This window comes from Neomonachus schauinslandi, chromosome 5, assembly GCF_002201575.2.
Source record: "Neomonachus schauinslandi chromosome 5, ASM220157v2, whole genome shotgun sequence".
Taxonomy (NCBI): Eukaryota; Metazoa; Chordata; class Mammalia; order Carnivora; family Phocidae; genus Neomonachus; species Neomonachus schauinslandi.
In genome coordinates, this window is record NC_058407.1 from 84,655,909 (window position 1) to 84,678,218 (window position 22,310).

At 34.9% G+C, this 22,310-nt stretch overlaps 1 protein-coding gene across 3 annotated transcripts in view; it reads right to left on the reverse strand.

Annotated features, from left to right (window-relative positions):
* Positions 1-8,542: 8,542 nt before the first annotated feature.
* The window catches only part of SLCO1C1 (solute carrier organic anion transporter family member 1C1), a 55,287-nt gene continuing 41,519 nt past the window's right edge, over positions 8,543-22,310 (reverse strand). For 2 of the 3 annotated variants that reach the window (XM_021690650.1, XM_021690648.1), the window contains 5 exons: positions 19,788-19,953; positions 16,910-17,094; positions 14,047-14,111; positions 10,308-10,425; positions 8,543-8,765 (listed from right to left, as the gene is read on the reverse strand). In XM_021690650.1, the coding sequence (XP_021546325.1) occupies positions 8,543-8,765; positions 10,308-10,425; positions 14,047-14,111; positions 16,910-17,094; positions 19,788-19,953 (757 nt within the window). Of the gene's footprint in view, positions 8,766-10,202; positions 10,426-14,046; positions 14,112-16,909; positions 17,095-19,787; positions 19,954-22,310 lie in introns of all 3 variants that reach the window. The other variant, XM_021690649.1, reaches the window with a different exon arrangement.

Sequence of the window (22,310 nt, forward strand, 5' to 3'; positions counted from 1 at the left end):
CTGGCTGGCTCAGCCACTACACTGTGGAACTCTTGATCTTGGAGTTGTGAGTTCAAGCCCCACGTTGGGTATAGAGACTACTTAGAATAAAAAAATAAAATCTTTAAAAAAAATACATCAAAATAAATCCAGATATATTAAATATTTTTAGAAACTAAATCATAAAACATAGATCAATGCAGGTCATCATATCACCATAAGGTAAGAAAATTATTTTAAGCACATATATGTAGAACCTATAAAGGCGTATATGATTGTAAATTTTTTTAAATATTAAAGTAAAAAATCACATTAAACAAAATTTAAAATTAAGCTCCTGTTACTGATTGGACTATGTTCCCCCAGAATTCATATGTTGAAGCTCTAACCCCAGTATCCCAGAATGTGACTGTATTTGGAGACAGAACCTTCCAAGAGGTGACTAAGTTAAAACGAGGCCAGTAGGGTGGGCCCAAATCTACTCTGATGATGTCCTTATAAAAGCAGGATATTAGGAGAGAGGAAGATACACCAGGGATGCACATGTATGGAAAAAAAGACCACGTGAAGACATTAAGAAGGCAACTCCTTGCAATCCAAAAAGGGAGCCCTCCTGGAGAAAGCAACCTGCCAACACTTTGATCATGGGACTTCTAGTCTCCAGAACTGTTGGAAGATTAATTTCTGTTGTTCAAGCCACCCAGTCTGTGTTATTTTATTGTGGCAGCTTTAGCAAACTAATACGGCCCCCAAATTAGAAAAATTAGTACACATGGAATACATTCATGGTTAGTATCATTAATAAAATAACTACCAAAATAAATAATATGCAAGGCTGTGAACACAACCTATAAGAGATGTGACCAGTAGACATACAAGTTTTAACACACTAGCAAAAAAAAAAAAAATGAAAATGAAAATCAAAACACTGAAATGCCATTTTTAATTTATAAAATTGATAAATTGGTGAAGATTAGGACAGCTAATTTTTCAAATGCTGTTTGTCTTTCCCTTTCGGAATGCCACTGGTTAGTATATTTGAGACATTCTATCTCTAGGAATCTATTTTAAAGAAATAAATAAAGATAGCCAAAAGGGTGCATGCTTGAAATTTTCCCTGTGGATTTGTTTATATAGCAAAGGCAAGACACATAAAAACAATTTATTAATAATTTAGATCTTAAATCTTTGGTTACATTAGTAAAACAATCTTGGGATTGTGAGTAGGAGTTGGAAAGTAAAAACAATTTTGTGTAGTTTTATTTTTAAAGTCAAACTGTAGCTCTATTGAGGTAAAATTGACATATAAAATAGTAAGATATCCAAAGTATACATAATGGTGATTATTAGATATAAATATATACTGTGAAAGAATCCCCCGTTTAGTTAATTAACACATCCATAACCTCACTTTTGTGTGTGAGAACATTTAAGTGCTACTGTCTTCGCAATTTCAATTATACAATACAGTGTTACCAATGATAGTCACCATGTTTATAAGCTCCTCAGATCTTATTCATCTTATAGCTTAAAGTCTGTACCCTTTTATCAACCTCTTCCTATCTCATCCACCCTCTAGCCCCTGGCAACCACTCTTCTGTTCTCTGATTCTGTGACTTTTTGGGGGGCGGATTTCACATGTAAGTGATACCATGTAGTATTGGTCTTTCTCTTTCTGGCTTATTTCACTTAGCATAATGCCCTCAAAGTCCATCCATGGTGTCACAAATGGCAGGATTTCCTTCTTTCTCATGGCAGAATTGTATTCCATCATATAGTAGATATATACATCTTCTTTACCCATTCATCCAATGATGGACACTTGGGTTATTTCTAAATATTGTCTGTATGAATAATGCTGCGACGAACATGAACATGGAAGTGCAGATATCTTTTCAATATCCTGTTTTCATTTCCTTTGAACATATACCTAGAAGTGGAATTACTGGATCATAGTTGTATTTTTAAATTCTTGAGGAACTTCCATACTGTTTTCTGTTGTGGCTGCATGAATTTATATTCTCACCAATAGTTTACAAGGGTTTCCTTTTCTACACATTCCTGTTATGCCTGTTACCTCTTGTCTTTTGATGATATCCATTCTAACAAGTGTGAAGTGATATCTCATTTGGTTTTGATTTTCATTTCCCTGATGATTAGTGATATTGAACACCTTTTCATTTGCTTGTTGGAAATCTGCATGTCTTCTTTGGAAAAATGTCTACTCAGTTCTTCTGACCATTTTTTAATTGGATTGTTTATTTTGTTGCTGTTGAGTGTATGAATTCTTCATATATTTTGACTATTAACCCCTTACTAGATATATTATTTACAAATATTTTCTCCCATTTTGTAGGTTGCCTTTTCATTTTGTTGTGGGTTTCATTTGCTGTGCAGAAGCTTTCTAGTTTGATGTCATCTCACTTGCTTATTTTTTGCTTTACTTGCCTTTGCTTTTGGTGTCAAATACAAAAAATCACTGCCCAGATTAGTGTCAAGAAGCTTACCTCCTATGTTTTATGATTTCAGGTCTTAAATTTAAATCTTTTTAAAATAAAATTTAAGTCTTTTAAATTTAACATTTTATTTATTTTATTTTATTTTTAAAAGATTTGTTTATATGAGAAAGAGAGAGAGAGCACAAGCAGGGGAGACAGAAAAGCAGACTCCCCGCTGAGCTGGGAGCTTGATGTGGGGCTTGCTGTGGGGATTGCTGTGGGGCTCGATCCCAGGACCCTGAGATCATGATCTGAGCCAAAGGCAAATGCTTAACCATCTGAGCCACCCAGGCGCCCCTAAATTTAACATTTTAAATGCTTAACCTTACACAAGGAGAGTCAATAGAAAGCATTTATTATTTGATTTTTTGCATTTTTAAGAAGACAAAAATAGTATTCATGCATATTTTTATAATTTTTGGATAACTTTTGGATAACCAACTGTAAAATATTTTTCACATTGTTAAAGAAGTGGCTATAACTTCCATATTGTTAGTAGGAATTAAAAGCAAAAATATAGCACAGATAGCATTTGGAAGAATAACAGAAAATACAAGGAAGGAACCATAAAACAAAATGGAATACGTAATATAAAAGAAGGAAAACTGAACATCAAGTGTGACAACTAAATATATTTGCAAATAGACAAAATTTTAGATAAAGTAAAAAGAAAATCCAATTTTATACTGTTAATAAATTTCTAACCTTAAACAGAAAACAAAAAATTAAAAAAAAAAAAAAATAAAGGCAGGGCCAAAAATACATCAAGTAAACATAATCAATAAAGATAGAAGTGGCAATATTATTATTATAATAACATTAAAAAATTATTAACTATAACAAATTTTTAAAAATCAAGTCTATACATCATAAAGACATAATAGCTATAAAACACATTAAGTTCTATAAATGAAAACTTTTGGAAAAAATGGAAGCAATTCACAAAACTCATTCAATTATATTGAAAGATTTTAATATACAATTAGTCTCAAGCTTTAAAAAACAGGAAAGAAAATAAGTATCAAAAGATGTGAATGGTATAATTAATTGGTTTGCTTTGGTAAATATCTATTTAATATTGTCTTTTATAATCAATGAACATACTTTATTTTCAAAACCTGAACTTAATATTCATAAATCAATTTCTTTGGTTTATGTCCTCAATAAATTTCCAAAAGGATAAATTTAATAGGCTACATTCCCTAATTATAAATGTGATTAATCTGAAAAATAAAAGACAAATTTAAATTAAAATATCCAAACAGAGAAATTTTAAATCATTTTCTTTTCAGAGCAAATAGGAATTTTGAATCAAATAGAAAATCCAGAATGTATTTGTAAACAATTGAGGAAACATCATTGGTACGGCAGCATGGCAAACCTTTTAATTATATACAAATTTTTACATTAAGAGATATTAACGTTTTCATTACTAAGCTAGAGCATATTGTTATAAACTTACAAATCAAGAATTTAGGTAAAGATTTTTTTAAACATGCCTAAAGAAAGCAGAAGGAAAGTAAGAAATAGATATTAATTAAAAATAAATAAATATTAATTAGGTAGCAGAGAAACAGAATTCAAAAGCCATTTCTTTGAGAATTCAATAAAGTCCCTGTCAAGCAAAATTCACACACACACAAAAACCCCAAGTATAAAACTAGGAATGAGAAAAGAATATAATCTAAGCTTACTTGCTCTAATTTTACAAAATTAAAAAATCTTTAAAGAATCTGGAAGATTTTTCTAGAAAAAAACACAAATTTTCAAAGTTGAATCAGTAAGCAGATATTTTTTTAAAAGCTACAATAACCAAACAAAACTTTTCAAAGTATTATTTCTTTAGAAGGCTAAAAACATTCTGTCAAGTATAAAAGGAACAGATACATCCTATGCTATAAAATCTGTTCCAGAACTTTAAAAACAAAATAGCTTTCTAGTTAATTTTATAAAACTGCATAAGCCTGATACCAGAAGCTGACATATAAGATAGCAAAAGATTTATAAAGCAGGAGGATAAAATTGTGTTTTCCTAATACACTGCATTGAAAATTACCTAGGTCCAAGACTTGTTAATAAAAAGTGGATTTAATGCCAAATAAGCCTGCCAAATAAAGATACACATCCTCTTGAAGAGATCAGCAATGCACATCATCACATTAAAGATTCTGCACTTGTGTGAGAGTTATCATTAACTCAGCATATTCCAAAATTATTCAAACATAAACACTTTTTTACATTATACTTAATATTTAAATGTGTTAATGTACCTCTAATGCTTGATTCATAGTAGGTCCTTAATATATGTTTTTATTCCTTTTTCTTTTTTCCTAATTGTGAGATTTCGTGGCTTCACCAGTAGATGGCATTGATCTTAATCATAATCATTCAGGCTTTTCCTGTTGGAATGTTCACAGAGCTGATGAAACATGTTATCATTCTCAACAATGTAAAAGTAAAGGTACAGGGAACAGAAAGGAGATGAGAGAGTTTGGAGACATCAAGAGAAGGGAGGAAGCTCTAGGGTCTTCATTTTGCAAAAGGTGGGGAAACATGGTTTGTGTTTATTGAATGAGAAATGGAGGTATTGAGGTGACATTTGAGGAACTCAGAATAATAGTGACCCCACTATGTACTAATTACAGGGGATGAGAGGCATAACTCCTAATCTATCAGAGTAGACAGTCAATAGACCCTGTCCAAAGCTGATGAGTCAAGAAGTGGTATTTGCATATTATTATTTAAAGATGTGGAAGTGACCATCAGAAAAACCAATAACCCAAACTTGCGAGAAGTAATTGCCTTTGAGGAACAGAAGTGAAGTTGGGGTGCAGGACTGTTACTTTTCATTTTAAATCATTCTGCATCATTTGATTTTCTTTAACCATGTGCATATTTTGGTATGTTAAAACTTTTCCAACGTAGATATCCAAAATTATTTTTAGCAAAATTAGTGGGAGATAACAATTTAGGGTATAGATTAATACAGGCATAACGTGGCTGTCCAAATCTGATAAAACTCAATGTAAATCTTGGCTCAACCAATTACTGAGACTTGTTAGCTTTGAATAAGTCACTAAAATTCTCTAAATTTCGGTTTCTTCCTCTAAAAATATCAGTAATTATACCTAACACATAAAGTTATTTTGATATTTGAAATTGAGATAATGTGTCTAAAGCACTCAGCACACATATGGAGGGTGCTTAATATTGTCATACTTACTAGTTGTTATAAAATTATTAAAAATGATTATTGTTCTCAAGGATATGTTATAGTCGCTGTATTCTATCAATCACCCTTTATGTATGACTGTATAAATCTGTAGTATGTAAGTGGAGATTTCTTAAATGCTAATGGTCACAAAAGTTCTTCTAGTTGTTTTTCAGAATTTTAGAGTGCTTGTTTTTATTACCTGCTTCAGAGGCATCATGATGTAATGGAAGAAACCAACATCAGTTTGCCCACCTCTACCTTGGCTAAGTCATTTAATCCAATTTCAGTCACTCCATTTGTAAGATGACATTGCTGGAGATTCACCTGTCTGAAACTTAGAGTGAATCAGATGCTCATTTGAGGTGCTGGTCACTCTAGAGGCCATGGCTGTGGAACAAGAGAAGAAAGTGGCCCATTGAATGTGGGGCAATTGCGGGATCCCACATGTCGGTTAAGGTCTTACCTCTAAATGTCTGGCCCTGGGGCTGAGGGAATTTTTTTGACCTTTGAAAGAAGTTTGGTTTGTTAGAAAAAAAAAATTATTCATGTGCTTTCTGAGGCATAAAAAGCCTGCTTACTTCTGTCAGATGAATTTACTCATCCAAAATATCAGGGTTCCTCTTAGTAAATTCAATTCCCCACTAAATGATACCCTCATATGCCATATTACTGAGTTTAGAATATATAATTCCACTGTCAAATTAATGGCAATGCATAAAAAAAATGCTTCCTTTTCACTGGCATCCAGTACTTTTATGAAAAAAGATCAATCAACTTTCATGCCAATTTTTATTTATTTTTCAAGTTACTCAAGAGTAAATTGGATAGGATTCTGTTTAGAAATTTACTTGCAAAAAAGTTATTTTTCAGGATATTGCTACAGAAAGCTTTGAAAAATAAAGAGGATGTGGGAGACAGGATGAGGACCTTGAATTTTAATTTCATCTCTACAAAGAAAATTCTTTTTTTTTTAAAGATTTTATTTATTTATTTGAGAGAGCGAGAATGAGAGAGAGTACATGAGAGGGGGGAGGGTCAGAGAGAGAAGCAGGCTCCTCGCCGAGCAGGGAGCCCGATGCGGGACTCGATCCCGGGACTCCAGGATCATGACCTGAGCCGAAGGCAGTCGCCCAACCAACTGAGCCACCCAGGCGCCCCTCTACAAAGAAAATTCTTGACAAGCATAGTCACTCACGCACTCGGTAAGTATTTGTTGTGGGTAAGACTGATATTGAGATGACAAAAAGAATTCCTGCTCTCAAGTTAACACAGCAGCCGCAGGTCTGATGTAGGCCTGCTGGAAACAAAACACGTTGATTTTCATTTTCAAAAATAGTACAATATGGGATAATCTTGCATCACTAACTCAAATAAAATGACAAAATTAATCTACATTTAAAGGAAATGTCCTCTGCTCTCCATCCCCAAACTTTCCATCTCCAGTTTTTTCCATTCATATTTACAGGATTGGTATATAATGGAAAAATGAAAAGACAGTAAACTATTTTGTTTGTACTATTTGAGCCTTCCATCGATGAAGACTATTGCATTTTTGAGCTGGACCTTCTTGTTGGACTTAGGCTCCTAGACACTCCTCAAACAAACTTCTTGTTGGGAGTGTCCTGATTGCGTGCTCTGTTTGTTGTAGAGGCTGCTACGAATTGTGGTACAATTTCAAGACTCCACTGGGGTGGTCTCTACCTTAAGTCGGCTTTTCTTAGGAGGCCCAAGCTCCTGTTACCCAGCTGTTGGAGGAAGAAAAATATAGTAGATAATAGAGCTAACGATGGAGGACTGCTGAACTTATTACAGCTCCTCAGAGGAGCTCCAGGAAGCCATCAGAGAGGAAATGCCCAGAAACGAAGAGCTATCTGGCAGGCTGTAGCAGCGTCAGCCCCCTTCCCAGAAGCCCTTCGACCCTGTGATGTGTGCCAGAACCACACCAGAGCACCCAAGAACCACACCATCACTCAACCCATTACCTCCTCATTCCTGTTACAACACCTAAGCTTACTGTAGACTTTCAGAAATTCAACTTTCAAATGCATTTTAGGATCACATCATGTGCAATGTCTAGAGCAGCTTACATACATTAAAATATGGGCAGTATTGTATAAACAGTATTTTTTAATCCACTGAATTTATAGAAGGACAATGACACATGTTAATAATAATTTTATTACTTTACCACCATGGTCACTTCAAGTGTCACACACAATGTACATATAATGGATGGTAGAAGAGCTAATAATCCAAAATTTGAATCCTCCAAGATCATTTGCCACTATACATTTCTGTATCAATTACTGTAGTCCATAAGAAAGGAAGAGTGTAAAATTAAATCTTTCTCCACATATTCTGGCTCTATCCCAACATCTTCATTAAGGTCATATTTGAAGGAGGACAAGATATAATTTATATATATATATATATATATACATATATATATATATATATATACAACAGGACTCTCTTCCCCTTGACAAGTATTTTAGTTTAGAAATTACTTTATATATAGCCATTAGATTATTAGAACAATTATTCTAGGAATACAGCTAATATATCAATGGGCACAAGGCAAAATCAGGCAGAATGAGTAAATAATATAAGGAATTTGTATAAATAATATAAGGAAGATTTAAAAGGTTTGGATTAACTTTATTATCCGCATTTTCTGTAATATGTTTAATTATATTTGTTATTAGGTACATTATCTAATACCTAGGGTCAAAAACAAAGACATTTTTTTTGAAAGGAGAAAAAAAGACACATTTAAAACCCCTTTGATTAAAATCTATTTGTTTGCACGATTTCCAGAAATTAGAAAACATGGCTTCAAGTCATCATTTTTCTAAAGCTGTGTTTCCTTGCCTGGCCAGTAGTTGGGTTGTAGCAAATGATCACTTGTAGTACAATTTTCCTTCCTGATTCTTGTAGACACCATTGTTCCTTCTGTCTTGGTTCTGAAGCTTCTATGTTTTGAAACACAATTTTTCTTTAAAGTGAAAAGTACTGCAATACTTAGGAAAATGGACACTGTGCCCAGCATCACAGTTAGTCCCAGATATATGTGTCTAAAAGAAGAGAGAAACTCAGTCATAATTAGTGCAACTATCCAACTCTAAAATGGGAAAGGAAGGTAATAGTATCATTCCATAAATAGCAATACCAAGAAAATCAATCTGTCAATGAAACCATCACTAGGATGTTTTTTCTTAAGAATGCAAATTCAGTGGCTATAAAACACCTTCTATGAACATCTGGCAGACTATTGAAGGCAGTATGCTAATATAAAGCGACCTCTTAGTGGTGCCCTAATTTTTAGTTACTACTAATTACATAATCAGTTCCATCCTCTCTGTAAATTATTCCCTTAGACCAGATGACCATATGCCTATTTGCCCAGAACAGTCCTAGCTTATGCTGGTGTTGTCCCAGTGTACTTTTTAATAGTGCCCCTTTTCACTCTCAAAAGTGTCCATGTTGAATGATAAATTATGTGGTTACCCTACCCTTGAAACTTGCCCAAATGCATGTCTACAAAAAAACTGCAAGAAGCAATGTTAAGGGAGACTCGGAGCTCTTAGTAGAGCAGAATGACTTAAGAATTAACCAAAGAATTAACCACTTTCTTAATGAGAAGCCTTTAGTTCTTAATTCTATCATAAAACAGGAAGGTATGGAAGGACAGGATGAATGATTTATTCTGGTCACCTTGTATACATACTCAGTCTCTGATTGAAATACATTGTCTTTACATTAAAGTAAATGCCGCCTTAGCAAATTGAGCAAAGCATAAATTCTACTCATAGGTCAAGTCCCTTTCAAAGACCAAAATAAATTTCTCACATAACATCAAAGTTTATTAAATCAAACAAACTTATTTGAGATGGTTGGCTCAATTCACATCCAACTTCCAACTTACACAGTTCAGTACCAAGCTTATTTCTCCAGAAAATGCTCAGATTGTAGGAAAAAAAAAAATCCTTCCTGCTTTTAAGCCATTGAGGCATTGCTTTAAGCCATAAGGGGACTAAATGTTTGATGAAATGAACTGAATGATGCCATAGTGAAAAAGCCATGCCCCTCAGCCCCATACACACTCATACACACAGAAAAAGCCTTTTACTTTTATGCATCTCAAGTACTGGAATAATTGAACATCAGTTTGGCAATAAAAGCTGGACAGATTTAGAGCCAAATCCAATCCTTGCCCAGGGGGATTATATCTGACGTAAATCGGACAGTTTGGCTCAGTTTGAAAAAGAATAGAATTAAACCCAAAATGTGACCTAAATTTAAATGCTTCGGAGCTTCAGAGAATTACCCACTTGTGTGCATAAACTTGCAAAATTCTACTGTATTCTGGAATCTTTTGTGAATTTTATTTAAAAAATGATTACTCATTTAAAATGGGAGTTAAGATTAGGAATGGGGAAAAACTGAAAGATCTAGCCAAATACATAATAATAAAATTATTCTATAAAATAGAACTCATTTCTTGGTTAGATGATCCTTTTGCAGTGAAACTCCATGAGGAATGATTACTGCCCACTTCATTGTGCAAACCTGTAACGTTGTAGCAGGGAGATGCAGGAACCAGTTTGATACAGTACCTGAAAGCATTTGAATCATATAATCTGCAGGAGCCTCTACGTCCACACCTTTTAAATCCCCATTTGAGGCATGAAGTGTCAATCAAAATTCCAAAATACACAGGAGCTGGGATTCCTGCTGTGAGAAAAACAAACAATTGCTGCTAAAAATATATACCCATCTTTTTGATTATCCTATAATGAATGAGTCTCTGGAACCACCTACTTTCAAACTAAAAACAAACTGCTTTGGGGAAAACAGGTACCTGTAGAAGACCAGAATATGCTTCCTCATTGTATTTCTCTGGCATAAACGTTATTTTGAGAAACAGAAGGCACAGAAGAAGCTGTGAAGACAGAGCCTAAGTTTCCTTTTTGTAAGGGAAACTAAGATTTATAACAGAGGTCTCCATTTGTAAGGGTGTCTACCTCTCTGTACCAAGAGAAGGATTCCTAATCCCAAAAGGCTTTTATCAAAGGAGAAGGCACCCACCTAAATCTCCATAACAATTCTAACCCTTGTTTACCTTACTTTTCCTGGTCACCTTCCCATTACTTAAGAATGGGTTTTACTTATTTTATGCTGTTATCACTTCTTTATTGTGCTGAAAATACTGACTTCTAATGATACTGACATAATCTCTTATTTGCTTTATTTTAAAATACGTAATCGTTTCAACATAACTATACCAATGTTAGTATTAAAGATAAGACTACACAATGCAGTGAAGTTATGTGGCTTTGGTAATGATTCTGCCCTTTTAAATCTGTTTTTCTTTGTGGTTATGCCTCTTACATGATATATAGCTAATTTCAGTTTGTTTCAAGAATGTCTTAGTTTCTTTTCATTGTTTTTTTTTTTAAGATTTTATTTATTTATTTGACAGAGAGAGAGGGAATACAAGCAGGGAGAGTGGGAGAGGGAGAAGCAGAACTCCTGCTGAGCAGGGCTCCTGGGATCATGACCCCAGCCGAAGGCAGACACTTAACAACTGAGCCACCCAGGTGCCCCATATTGTTTTTTAATTACATAAAAACTGCATGATTTCAGTTTTTAAAAAATATTTATTTATTTATTTAAAAGAGAGAGAGAGAGAGAGCTCCTGAGCGTGGGGTGGGGGGGGGGGGAAGTGGAGGGATGGCAGAGAGAGAGGGGAAGAGAATCTTAAGCACCCTCTCCACTGAGTGCAGAGTCTGACACGGGGCTCAATCCCAGGACCCTGAGATCAAGACCTGAAAAAACTTTGCATGATTTCAAATTAAAAATTAAATCAGAGTTACATTTACAAACTCTACTTTCCATTCTGTCTTCTCTTACTTTTTTCCTTCCTTCCCTTATACGTAACTACCACCACCACCATCATCATCTTTTTAGTTTATACTTCCATTGTTTCTTTTTTAAAATGTTAGCAAATACCTCTGCATACGTGTATAATATTTCTACCTTTCCATACTTCTTACACCAAATGCATCATAGCATGAACATCATTCTACATTTTACTTCACTTCACTTAAGGGTATAGTCTGGAGATCCCTTGGTAATATAGACTATTGTGTCCCTCCAAAATTCATATGCTGAAGCCCTAGCCCTAATATAACTGCACTTGGAGATAGAGTTATTAAGGAGATAAAGGTTAAGTGAAGTCATAAAGGACTTTAATTTGCTAGGACTGGTGTCCTAATCAGAAGAGGAAAAGATACCAAAACTTCGTCCCTCTCCATATGTACACAGGGGAAATCCTTGTGAGGACACAGTGAGAGGGCAGCTGTCTACAAACCAGGAAAAATGGTCTCAGGGATCTCACCAGACAACAGGGCTGTTGGTACCTTGATCTTGGACTTCCCAGCCTTCAGAAATGTGAGAAAATAAATTTCTGATGTTTAAGTCCTTCAGTCTGTGGTATTTTGTTATGGCAGCCAGAGCTGACTAATAAACTTGTGAACATTAGAGGGAGATTTTTCCCCATGCATCCTTACAGCTGCATAGGAATCCATTATGTGGGTTCACTATAGTTTATTCAAATATGTCATATTGATGGACAACTAGACTGTTTACAGTCTTGCTATTATACATAATGCCACAGTAATTAGACATCCATAAAATTTTACTTATTTCATAGTTTTGCTAGCAAGTTTTTGGTATTAATTTTTAGAAGTGAGATTGCTAGGTCAAAAAATAAATCTTAGTTTTGTTAGTTACTGCCACATAACTCTCCATTGAGGGCTGAGACCATTGAGAAATTTTCTCAACAGCAATGTGTAAGCATATCTATTTTTCCATACATTGCAAACAACATTTGGTAATTTGCAAATCTGATAAGCAAAAAAAATTCTCTCAGTATAATTTTAATTTGTGCTCTCCTTACTATGAGAGAGTTTGACCATCTTTTCATATATTAAGAGGCATTTACATTTTTTTCCATGAGATGGCTGTTCATACCTGTTACACATTTTTCCATTTGGGTGTTGGTCTTTTTGTTCTCAATACTTAACGGGCTCTCTTTAAAATAGGGGTATTATAAATAGTCTTTGCATAAATTGCAAAAAATAATTGTTCCCAGTTTATCATTTGCCTTTTGACTTTGCTTAAGATATTTTTGCCATTTTCAAGTATATTTTTAGTTTTATGGAATCAATTTTATGAATCATTTATTTTTTAATACTTTATTTTCTTATTTTTTAAATAGGCTCCATGCCCAACATGGGGCTTGAACTCACAACCTGGAGGTCAAGAGTCATGTGTTCTACTGACTGAACCAGCCAGGGGCCCCAGTGAAACATTTCTTTTACTTGAAATCTTTTTCTAGTGTAGGTTATATCTTTATCTCCAAAAGGAGGTAGATATAGGAACCAATTCCAGCCAGAGATATACTTCAGGCTCAATAATCTGACATTTTTCTAAGTAATCTCTGTTTTCACATTGTAGAATTAGAGCCAGCCATAATGGGATAAACTTCCATATTTGCTGCTTCCCCAGTTTCATCAGGATTATACTGTATCTTCATATATACCCATTTTATATCAAGATCTATTTATTTTCAGATTTTTTTTAAAGATCTGAGTTCGTTTTTCTCCCTGGCAGTTCTTTTCTGTTAAACTACAGAGGAACATTTGTGATTGCTTTGTTTTATTCCTTAGAATATAAACTTTGTAGGAACAGAAAACTTATCTGCCCATTAACTCTATTTTCTATGGGTTCTAACTAATGCATATTGAAAAATCTATTAGTCAGAAAAAAACATTCCAATTACATTTAAAAAATTGTCAACTCATAGCCATACTGTTTTGATTGTATGAATGAACTGATCTTTCTACCAAATGATATATCCCAGCATTGAGAGTAGCTCAAAAGAATTCCTTCCATTTTAACAACTGAAGAAATTATATTAAGGCTTCAGCCTTTCTTACTGATTTCATTTCTTGCTTTCCTCTCAGAGGGCTCTTTCATAACAAGAATAAACTTTTTGACAATAGACCAGGGCTGGAAGAGACAAGACTGTCAGACAAAAATGTCACTATTCTCACAAAATCACTTCATAATATCACAGGCCCAGCATTGGCTCTCAATTTCTAGAACAAAGGAAGGGAGAAGTTGAGAGTGGGAGGGAGGGAATAAAGAAATGAAGGGAGGAAGAAAATAAATAGGGACCTAACCACCTATATTATTTAGTTATGCGTGATAATTCTGTAAAAATACTTAGAAAAGTATTCAAAACACATTTGTCATGGCTACCATAATTAAAACATAGATTATACTTACCAAGAACTCTTATTGCTAAGGTGTAGATACCCAGGGCAAAAGACTTAAATTGTGGCTTAATGCACCTAAAAACAACAAAAGCACTATAAAGAGAATATAGTCCATTAAAGCAAATAGTAATGTTAGTGATAATCTGCTTATCACATATGAAATGTTAGAATTCAAATAGCGTTTATGGAAAACCCATAGTGTCCTAGCATAGGGCAGGCAAATTATGTAAATCCATGTGCTATTAGATGCAATGCATCAAAGAGTTTATAGTTAATATTTCCAAAATGTAAATCACCTCTACAGGATATATTCAGATGGTATCGGATAAAGTAAAATTGTAAGTTTAATTGCCAAAACAACAAAGATTCACAGAAAAAAAATTCTAAGAAATCTGAGGCAACAATAAGGGATCAATAAACTATAACTAATTTTTGTAGCTCTTAGTCTAAAAGCATAGGACCATGTTGATCCGAGTTGATACAATTATAATTGCTGTGGCATGCTAAGTGTTTCTGCTAAATAGTGGGGACCTAAATCTAGCAGCCAAGTGCAAGAATACCTAAAATAACAAGGGCATCCTTAATATGACTGTATAGCTTTAACTAAGTGGCCTGTCGATTTTAATGGTAATAATCATGATCATATTATAATAACTATTGAGTGTTAACCAGGGTACTAATTTCTTCATGTGTATAATATCATTTAATCTCTACTTTAAAAGAGGCAAAAATCACAACTTTTCTCCTTCAATCTAAGGACATCTCCTTCTGACATCAAAACACAGCATGGTTCATTTGAAGGGCTGGTGGTGAAGATAATTCTTCATCTAGGACCCTGAATAAGCACTTGGCCCAGGCGACTACTTGACCCAGTATAAGATATGGAAGAAATAGACACCCATGAAGAACAATCCTGGTTTGAGAACTCTGGTGCAATGCTCTCCATATCATACTCCCATTTGAAAACATAATATCTCATGTTTTCCTTAAGCCCTTTTGTGGATGTTAGGTCCTATTTTCTGTTTATTTTTCCTAATCATTTTCCATAATATACTATGGGAAACCATAGATGTATAGAATACTTTTGATTAGCTTCATTTTAGAATAATGTGATATTCATCCTTCAATATATGAATTAATTTAAAAATCACCTAATCATCTCATAAAAGATTAGTTTCCAATAAAATTTGACTTTTTAGGTTTAATAATTTTACTAAAATTTGTAATATTTTTAGATTATTTTATCAATTGTATAATAGTAATATTTGCATGGTTAATACCATTAGGAAGAAAATTTTATCACTGACAATACTAGTTACAAAACTACTATTTTAAAATTTGAATTTATGTGCTTTTTTATAGAGATCTATGATAGGAGAGTCAATAAAAAATGTTCAAACATAAATTATATTACAGTAGAAGAGAAGCCTACAGGGAAGTTGAATTAAGATATAAGCACAAGAAGAGGGCGCCTGGGTGGCTCAGTTGGTTAAGCGACTGCCTTCGGCTCAGGTCATGATCCTGGAGTCCCTGGATCGAGTCCCGCATCGGGCTCCCTGCTCGGCAGGGAGTCTGCTTCTCCCTCTGACCCTCCTCCCTCTCATGCTCTCTGTATCTCATTCTCTCTGTCTCAAATAAATAAATAAAATCTTTAAAAAAAAAAAAAAAAAAAAAAAAAAAAAAAAAAAGATATAAGCACAAGAAGAAAAAAATATGTAACATACTTACTGTAAAAGATTTTTTGTGTAATTTTAAATTAGGTGATATTGGTTATCTAATCTGTTTCCTAAATCCTCACTGATTACATTTAAGAGTGATCTACATTTAAAATTATTATATTTTTAAATGTAAATATTTATAATATACCGGAAATCAATGCTTACTTACTATAAAACTTAAGATAAATTTTTAGATGTCCACTTAACAATATGCCAAAGGGGTACACAGTTTTAAAAATTCTTTTAGAGTTTTATAAGCAAAAACACTTGGAATCATTAACATATATTCATGGATTAGAGAACTCAATTGATTCAAAAGTTATGAACAACCCCCCCACACACACCCATACATATAGATAATTCTAGTCAGAACAAGAAAAATAACCTACATAATAAAATAATAAATGTGAAGCATTGTGATATTAGATGAGTCTTTAAGCTATCTTAAAATTTCATCACTCATAATTCAGTGAAACCATGCTTAATCTAAAACACAATTAGCCTAGGGGCACCTGGCTGGCTCAGTTGGTAGAGCATGTGACTCTTGATCTTGGGGTTGTAAGTTTGAGCCCCACGTTGGGTGTAGAGACTACTTAAAAAAAAAATTTTTTTTTTAAGATTTTTATTTATTTATTTGACAGAGAGAGACACAGCGAGAGAGGGAACACAAGCAGGGGGAGCAGGAGAGGGAGAAGCAGGCTTCCTGCGGAGCAGGGAGCCCAACGTGGGGCTCGATCCCAGGACCTGGGATCATGACCTGAGCCAAAGGCAGACACTTAATGACAGGCGCCCCAGAGCTACTTAAAATTAAAATCTTAAAAAAATAATAAAAAACACATTTAGTTTTCACTGGATAGTATTATCACCATAATTAGAAATAGCATATTGTATTTTTTGAGGGGCTATAGTGTGATACAGGCTCCCTAGACCAATGATTTACAAAAAGATTTTAACTAGAAAAACTTCTATTCAACCATATTTTTGCATAAAAACCCAAGAATGGGAAGAGTATAAAACTAGAACAAGGACATGGGTCAAGTTCCCTGAGAGAGCTATAAGGAATCACAATTCTCTAGAACAGAATTTGAAATCAATGTTTTAAATGATTATAATATGTCTTGCATTAAAACTGGGGCAGGGAGGATCAGTGCTCACCTCAGAAGCAGTATGTATCCAGGTATGCCGCCTAGAGATAAAGTATAGGATGTGATGACTGAAATGACAAGGAAATACAGAAACATTTTGGGACATCCATTATCTTTCTGACACCTGCCCACCATGCCTGAGGAATTTCCTGACTTTGAGGCTGCAATCCCCACACAGGTACAGTTATAAAATATCTGTAACACAATAGAAAAAATTCCAATTATTGAGGTAACATCTAAATACAACTGAAAATACGTATTTGTTTAAATAGACTTTACAATATAGTATACGTGCATCATATAAACAATAAGGTAAATATTCTTTTATTTCTCTGTGTTAAGGTATAGTGAGCAAAGTGAAATCTATACGGATAACATTTTTTTTTATCCAAACAGCAGATGGTCAAACTACCGACCCTACCAAACAATCTCCCAGTAAATCCTAGTAAATCCAAACATACCTTATCTCCTTCTCTGCCATTTCCAAGCTTAAGCCACCATTATTTCTTGCCTTGGTTATTGCTGTCATCTCTTTATGCTCAACTTATTTCCACTCTTATCCAGCTATCATTTGTTACCCACACAGTAACCAAAGTGAGCCTTTAAAAATGGCATTCACTATTCTCAGCCTTCCAATAGCTTCTTATTATGCTTATACAAAATCCAAAATCCTTATAGAGGCTTACACACTATGATGGAACTCCTGGATCCCCCTCTGATCTCACGGCTCAATCATCTTCCCCCTCTCCCTCTGCTTCAGTGGCACACGTGGGTTTCCACTGTGCCCTTGCCAACCCTCAAACATGGTAAGTTTACCCATGCCTTATAGCCTAGCTGTTTTCTCTGCTGGGTAGCTCTTCTAGATAGCTGTAAGGCTGGTGCACACACCTCAGGTCTCTGCTCAGTTCGTTAAAGAGGGCTTCCATGATGATCCATTCAAAAAAATAACCCCATCTCTCCATCCTTTATTCTAACTTACCTTTTCCTTACAGTGCTTATCATTACCCATTAGAGTATTATATAATCATTTGTTTTTAAACTATATATCCCCACTAGAATGAAACCTCTGGCAGAAACTGTCTGCTTTCTCATCATTGTACATGTAGAGCCTAAAGTGGGTCCTCTTTTTAGGCACTCAATAATAATTTGTTAAATAAATGGGCATAATTTGAGGATATGACTTTTTAATGGTAACTAGGAAAAAAAACCTGAATAATAAACCTCAACTAAATCTTGGACAGAGAGGCAAATTTTATAATCCCTCATTAGTTTATTTTTGTAAATATCACAAAAGAGTTTGTGAATTTTTAGTTAAACAGTGAAGTGAAGCTGGCATTTCCTTTCCAAGGAGCAATGTTGATCTTTTTTTTTTTTAATGAATGTCAGATAAAAAGCTTTTGAACCTTGACCTTGCCTCTTATTAGATACATGAGTTTAGGCACATCAGTGCCTCATTTCTCACATGAGGAAAATAAATAAAGTAATAACCAGTCACTTGAAGACCATGATATTTAAATCCCCCCTTTTTTTAAAGCACCTCTTTTAGTTCCTGGCATGAATGCCTTCGGTAAGTGAAGTTCCAGGTAAGGAAAACTTTCAAGCAGTTTAGACAAAAGAGTAGAGGCTGAAAGAAAAGGAAGGAGGAGGAGGAGCAGGGGAAAAGGGAGGGGAAAGGGATGGGAAAGGGAGGGAAGGAGAGGGGAGGGGACAGGAGGGGAGGGGAGGGAAAGGGAGGGGAGGGAAGGGAAGGGGGAAAGAAAGAGAGAAAGAGAAAAGAGAGAAAGAAAAAGAAAAAGAAAGAAAGAAAGAAAGAAAGAAAGAGAAAGAAAGAAAGAAGAAAAAGGAAGGAAGGAAGAAGAGAAAAGAAAGAAAAGGAAAAAAAAGAAAAAAGAGGGAGGGAGAGGGGAGGGAAAGGGGAATGGAGGTCAAAAACTCAGTTTCAGTTGGGTGGGTAGTCCTGTTCACTGTTGCTGGAAGCCAGTTCTTTCTACTCTGAATAAAATGTCAAAGTAACAATAAACAGAGAGAAAATCAACTTGTTACTCTACATCTACAGAAGTCTTTGCCTAAGCATTCTTATCTAGTTGATAAGCATATGTAAATAGATGTGTGGGTTAATTTTCAGCCCTCTAGGACTGTCAAATACAGATAGATTTCATCAGCACAAGTAGACAGCAGTCTGACCACTAGCCATGAAAACAGAGTACAAGAGTCTATGTTTGGTGCAGAAATGTAAAGGTGTGACTGGAGAAATGAGTCTAATGATTTAAGTACATAATATCTTCACAACTGATTTCTTACCTTTATTTCCAACCTCATCTCTGTCATCCACCCTATAGAACTCCTTCATTCCAGCCACCTACTCTTTTCATTACTGCACACACAAGCTTGATTTCTCAGGCAGAGTATCTGGAACTATCAATCTCCTCAAAATCGAGCTCACGATCCCTGGGTCTAAACCTCTTGGGCTAGACTTTCTAACACTGGCCTCTATTTGTCCTGTCCCTAAAACCTCCCAGTACCACTGGCCTTGGGGTCAGAAGAAATGGATCCCAATGCAGATCTTATCATATGATCTTATGACTGAGACTGTCTCATTTGAGGCTAATATTCCTCACAAGCAAAATGAGAGAACTTCACTACATCATTGCAAGTCTCTTCCAGCATGTTTCATGATTCTAATTCTTAGCCTAATTGTTTCAACAATTCTAGTCCACTAGCGACGGAGATGTTTCCTATCTCCATATAAAAGAACAAGGGTAGAGTAAGAGCCAGAGCTGCTACCAGTGTGGTCTGCTTCTGGGTTGGTCCCTGAGCTCCCAGAGAGCGGTGCAGTTAGTTACGTGGTAGAGAAGACACCATGGGCACACACATTAGGGATTCCTTACAAGAGTTTTTCCACTGCTGGTGGAGGTTTGACAACCAGCAAGACATGCCGATGCGTATGTGATTCCATTTTCACCACACACAGGTTCCCATTTTGTCTCTGAACATTTGCATCTTGAGTTGCAATCTGAAAAGAGAGCTCGTTCATGATAAGAGACAGGTTTGGTTCTGAAAAGAAATGTAACAGTATAAAATATTACCTCTTAGCAGGCAGCACCCTAATATCTTCAAAAATCAGTGTTCTTGAGTAATATAAATGGCAGTGCCAACGGAGTTTGCCTTTTGGAAACACAATTGTCATCAGAAATGCCAGTTTCTGATTATTAAATGTGAGTCTACTATTAAGAAGCTTTCTCTTGAAAGTTATCTTTAGAGGTTTACACCTTCACATAATATCCAGTTCTTGGATTATGGTTTTTACTAAAATCGACGATCTCTAGGATCTTCTAATACATTTCTACGCAAAGATGTAGGAAAGTGGCTAACAAAGCAGAAAAGTAAACTTCTAGAGCAACTAATGACATTACTTAAATGCATTGCAGGCAGTGTGTGCATGAGCATGCGTGCTTGTGTGTGAATTTCCTTCACAATTGTCTCGGCATCAGTAGAATGGGCATTGCTGATGGTGCAGTAAAAGAAAGAAAACAGTCAAGTAGTCAACATTATGTCAACAGACTTCAGTTTGGAAGAGCTACACATCCTATTTGTGTCTTACTAATAAATGCATTGCCAGTTCATCTAACTTTTCTCTGTCTCAAAATCTCCCACTCTATGCAGCTCTTCCATATCTCAGGTAATTCTTTCTGATTCTCTTGCACATGCTTTTTCAATGACTTACCCATTCATTTGTTCATGTGTTCAAAAATTTTGTGGAAGCCTTCTAAGTGCTAGCTTTGGGAGGAGAGAAGATAGTTACAAATATGAATGAGACAATATTTGCCCTTAAGGAGCTGGCTTTCTGCTCTAACAGTTAACTTTACATAATTTTGATGGTCTTCTCTCTTTTCTCTCCCTGTCATTCTGTCTTACCTTCCCCCTTTATTTCTCCCAGAATTCCTTTTCTTTCACTTCTATTTCTTCCCCTCACTTGAATGACCTCATCCTTCTACTTTTATTCTCCTTGTTCCTTTCATATTCCTTTATTCTTTTCAGGGCATACTTATGCAATGGTATTTCTCTTCTACCTGTACCTTATTTTTCATCCCTTGGCACTCCGTCATTCTTTTTTTTTTCTCTATTATTTCGAATTTATTTACTTGATTATTCTCCTCCTCTCTCTCTCTCTTTTTTTTTTTTTTTTTACAAAAGCATTTGAGGGACTTAAAACTGAAACAACAGCAACAAACCCCACGTGCATTGTCATGTACACTCAGTGAGGGCAGGAAGTATTTGTTTTATTCACTCCTGGGTCTCCAGCACCAAGAACAATTTGGGACATACTAGGTTAAGAAACAAGATTTCTGTTAAGTCAATCAAAGTAAAACACTATTTTATTCTGGAGGAAAATAAATGTCATTTTGGCCCCTCCTTCTAAGAGGTATGTCCTATAATGATTGCAATTATAATTTCTTAATTGATGGAATATTCCATCTAGTAGAACTGCTATGCATTTGGTTACCTCAAACATAAAAGCCACTGAGATGTCTCCAGACAGAATAAAAGGATATAACTAGGCCTCCTGAGAAGTCATATAGGAGTATTTCATTCTGTTCTCTTCTATAAGGCATTAATTGTTAAATTAATTGAGACTGTTTGGTAGTATCTGAAAGTATAAGTAAGTGCCTTTGAAAGCCTAGAATCAGGCCACTATGGATAGTGTAGGACTGGGATCTCAGAAGGTTACTGTTGAAAGAATTTTGGGGGAGATCTAGGCCAACTTCTCATTTGGCAGATCAGGAAAGTCAGGTCCAAAGTGGGCAAATTACTGGCTCAAATTCACAAGGTTTATTAGTAACAAACTTCAAAATGAGAATTCTTCCAGGCCCCTGGATTCTAAATTTCTTGTCTCACATCAAACTTACTCTCATTATTGCAGAAGAAAGGTTTCTTCCATTACCATATCTAAAGCTGTCTACAGGGATCCTGTTGAATGTCCAGAATCAAAACAGCCTTGTGGAACAAAGCAACTCAGGATAATCCCTGGGGAGCATATTGTATTCTATAAAGCCAATTATTTTATATTACTAAAAGTATGTTAAATTTATCATCTAGGACTATCTTGAAGCAGAAATTAATTGCATATATGTTTTACAAAGGATGTGTTGGCAGAGTTATTTAAAATTTTAAGATAATTTTTATCAAATATGTCAGAATATTTATACTCAAATGGGATTTTGCTTTCAAAAGAGTCATGTAGGGATGCGAGAGCTTTTTCCAGGGATGTTGCCATTTCTTTGGCTGCTTCCAATAGCAAAGCTACCCTTAAAGGTTAAATCTTTGCCATTGTTGGGAATATTCTGAAAAACATGGAAAGCAATTTCAAAAGAGGAGTTTTAGAATGTTTTAGATGATGAAAGCATTATTGC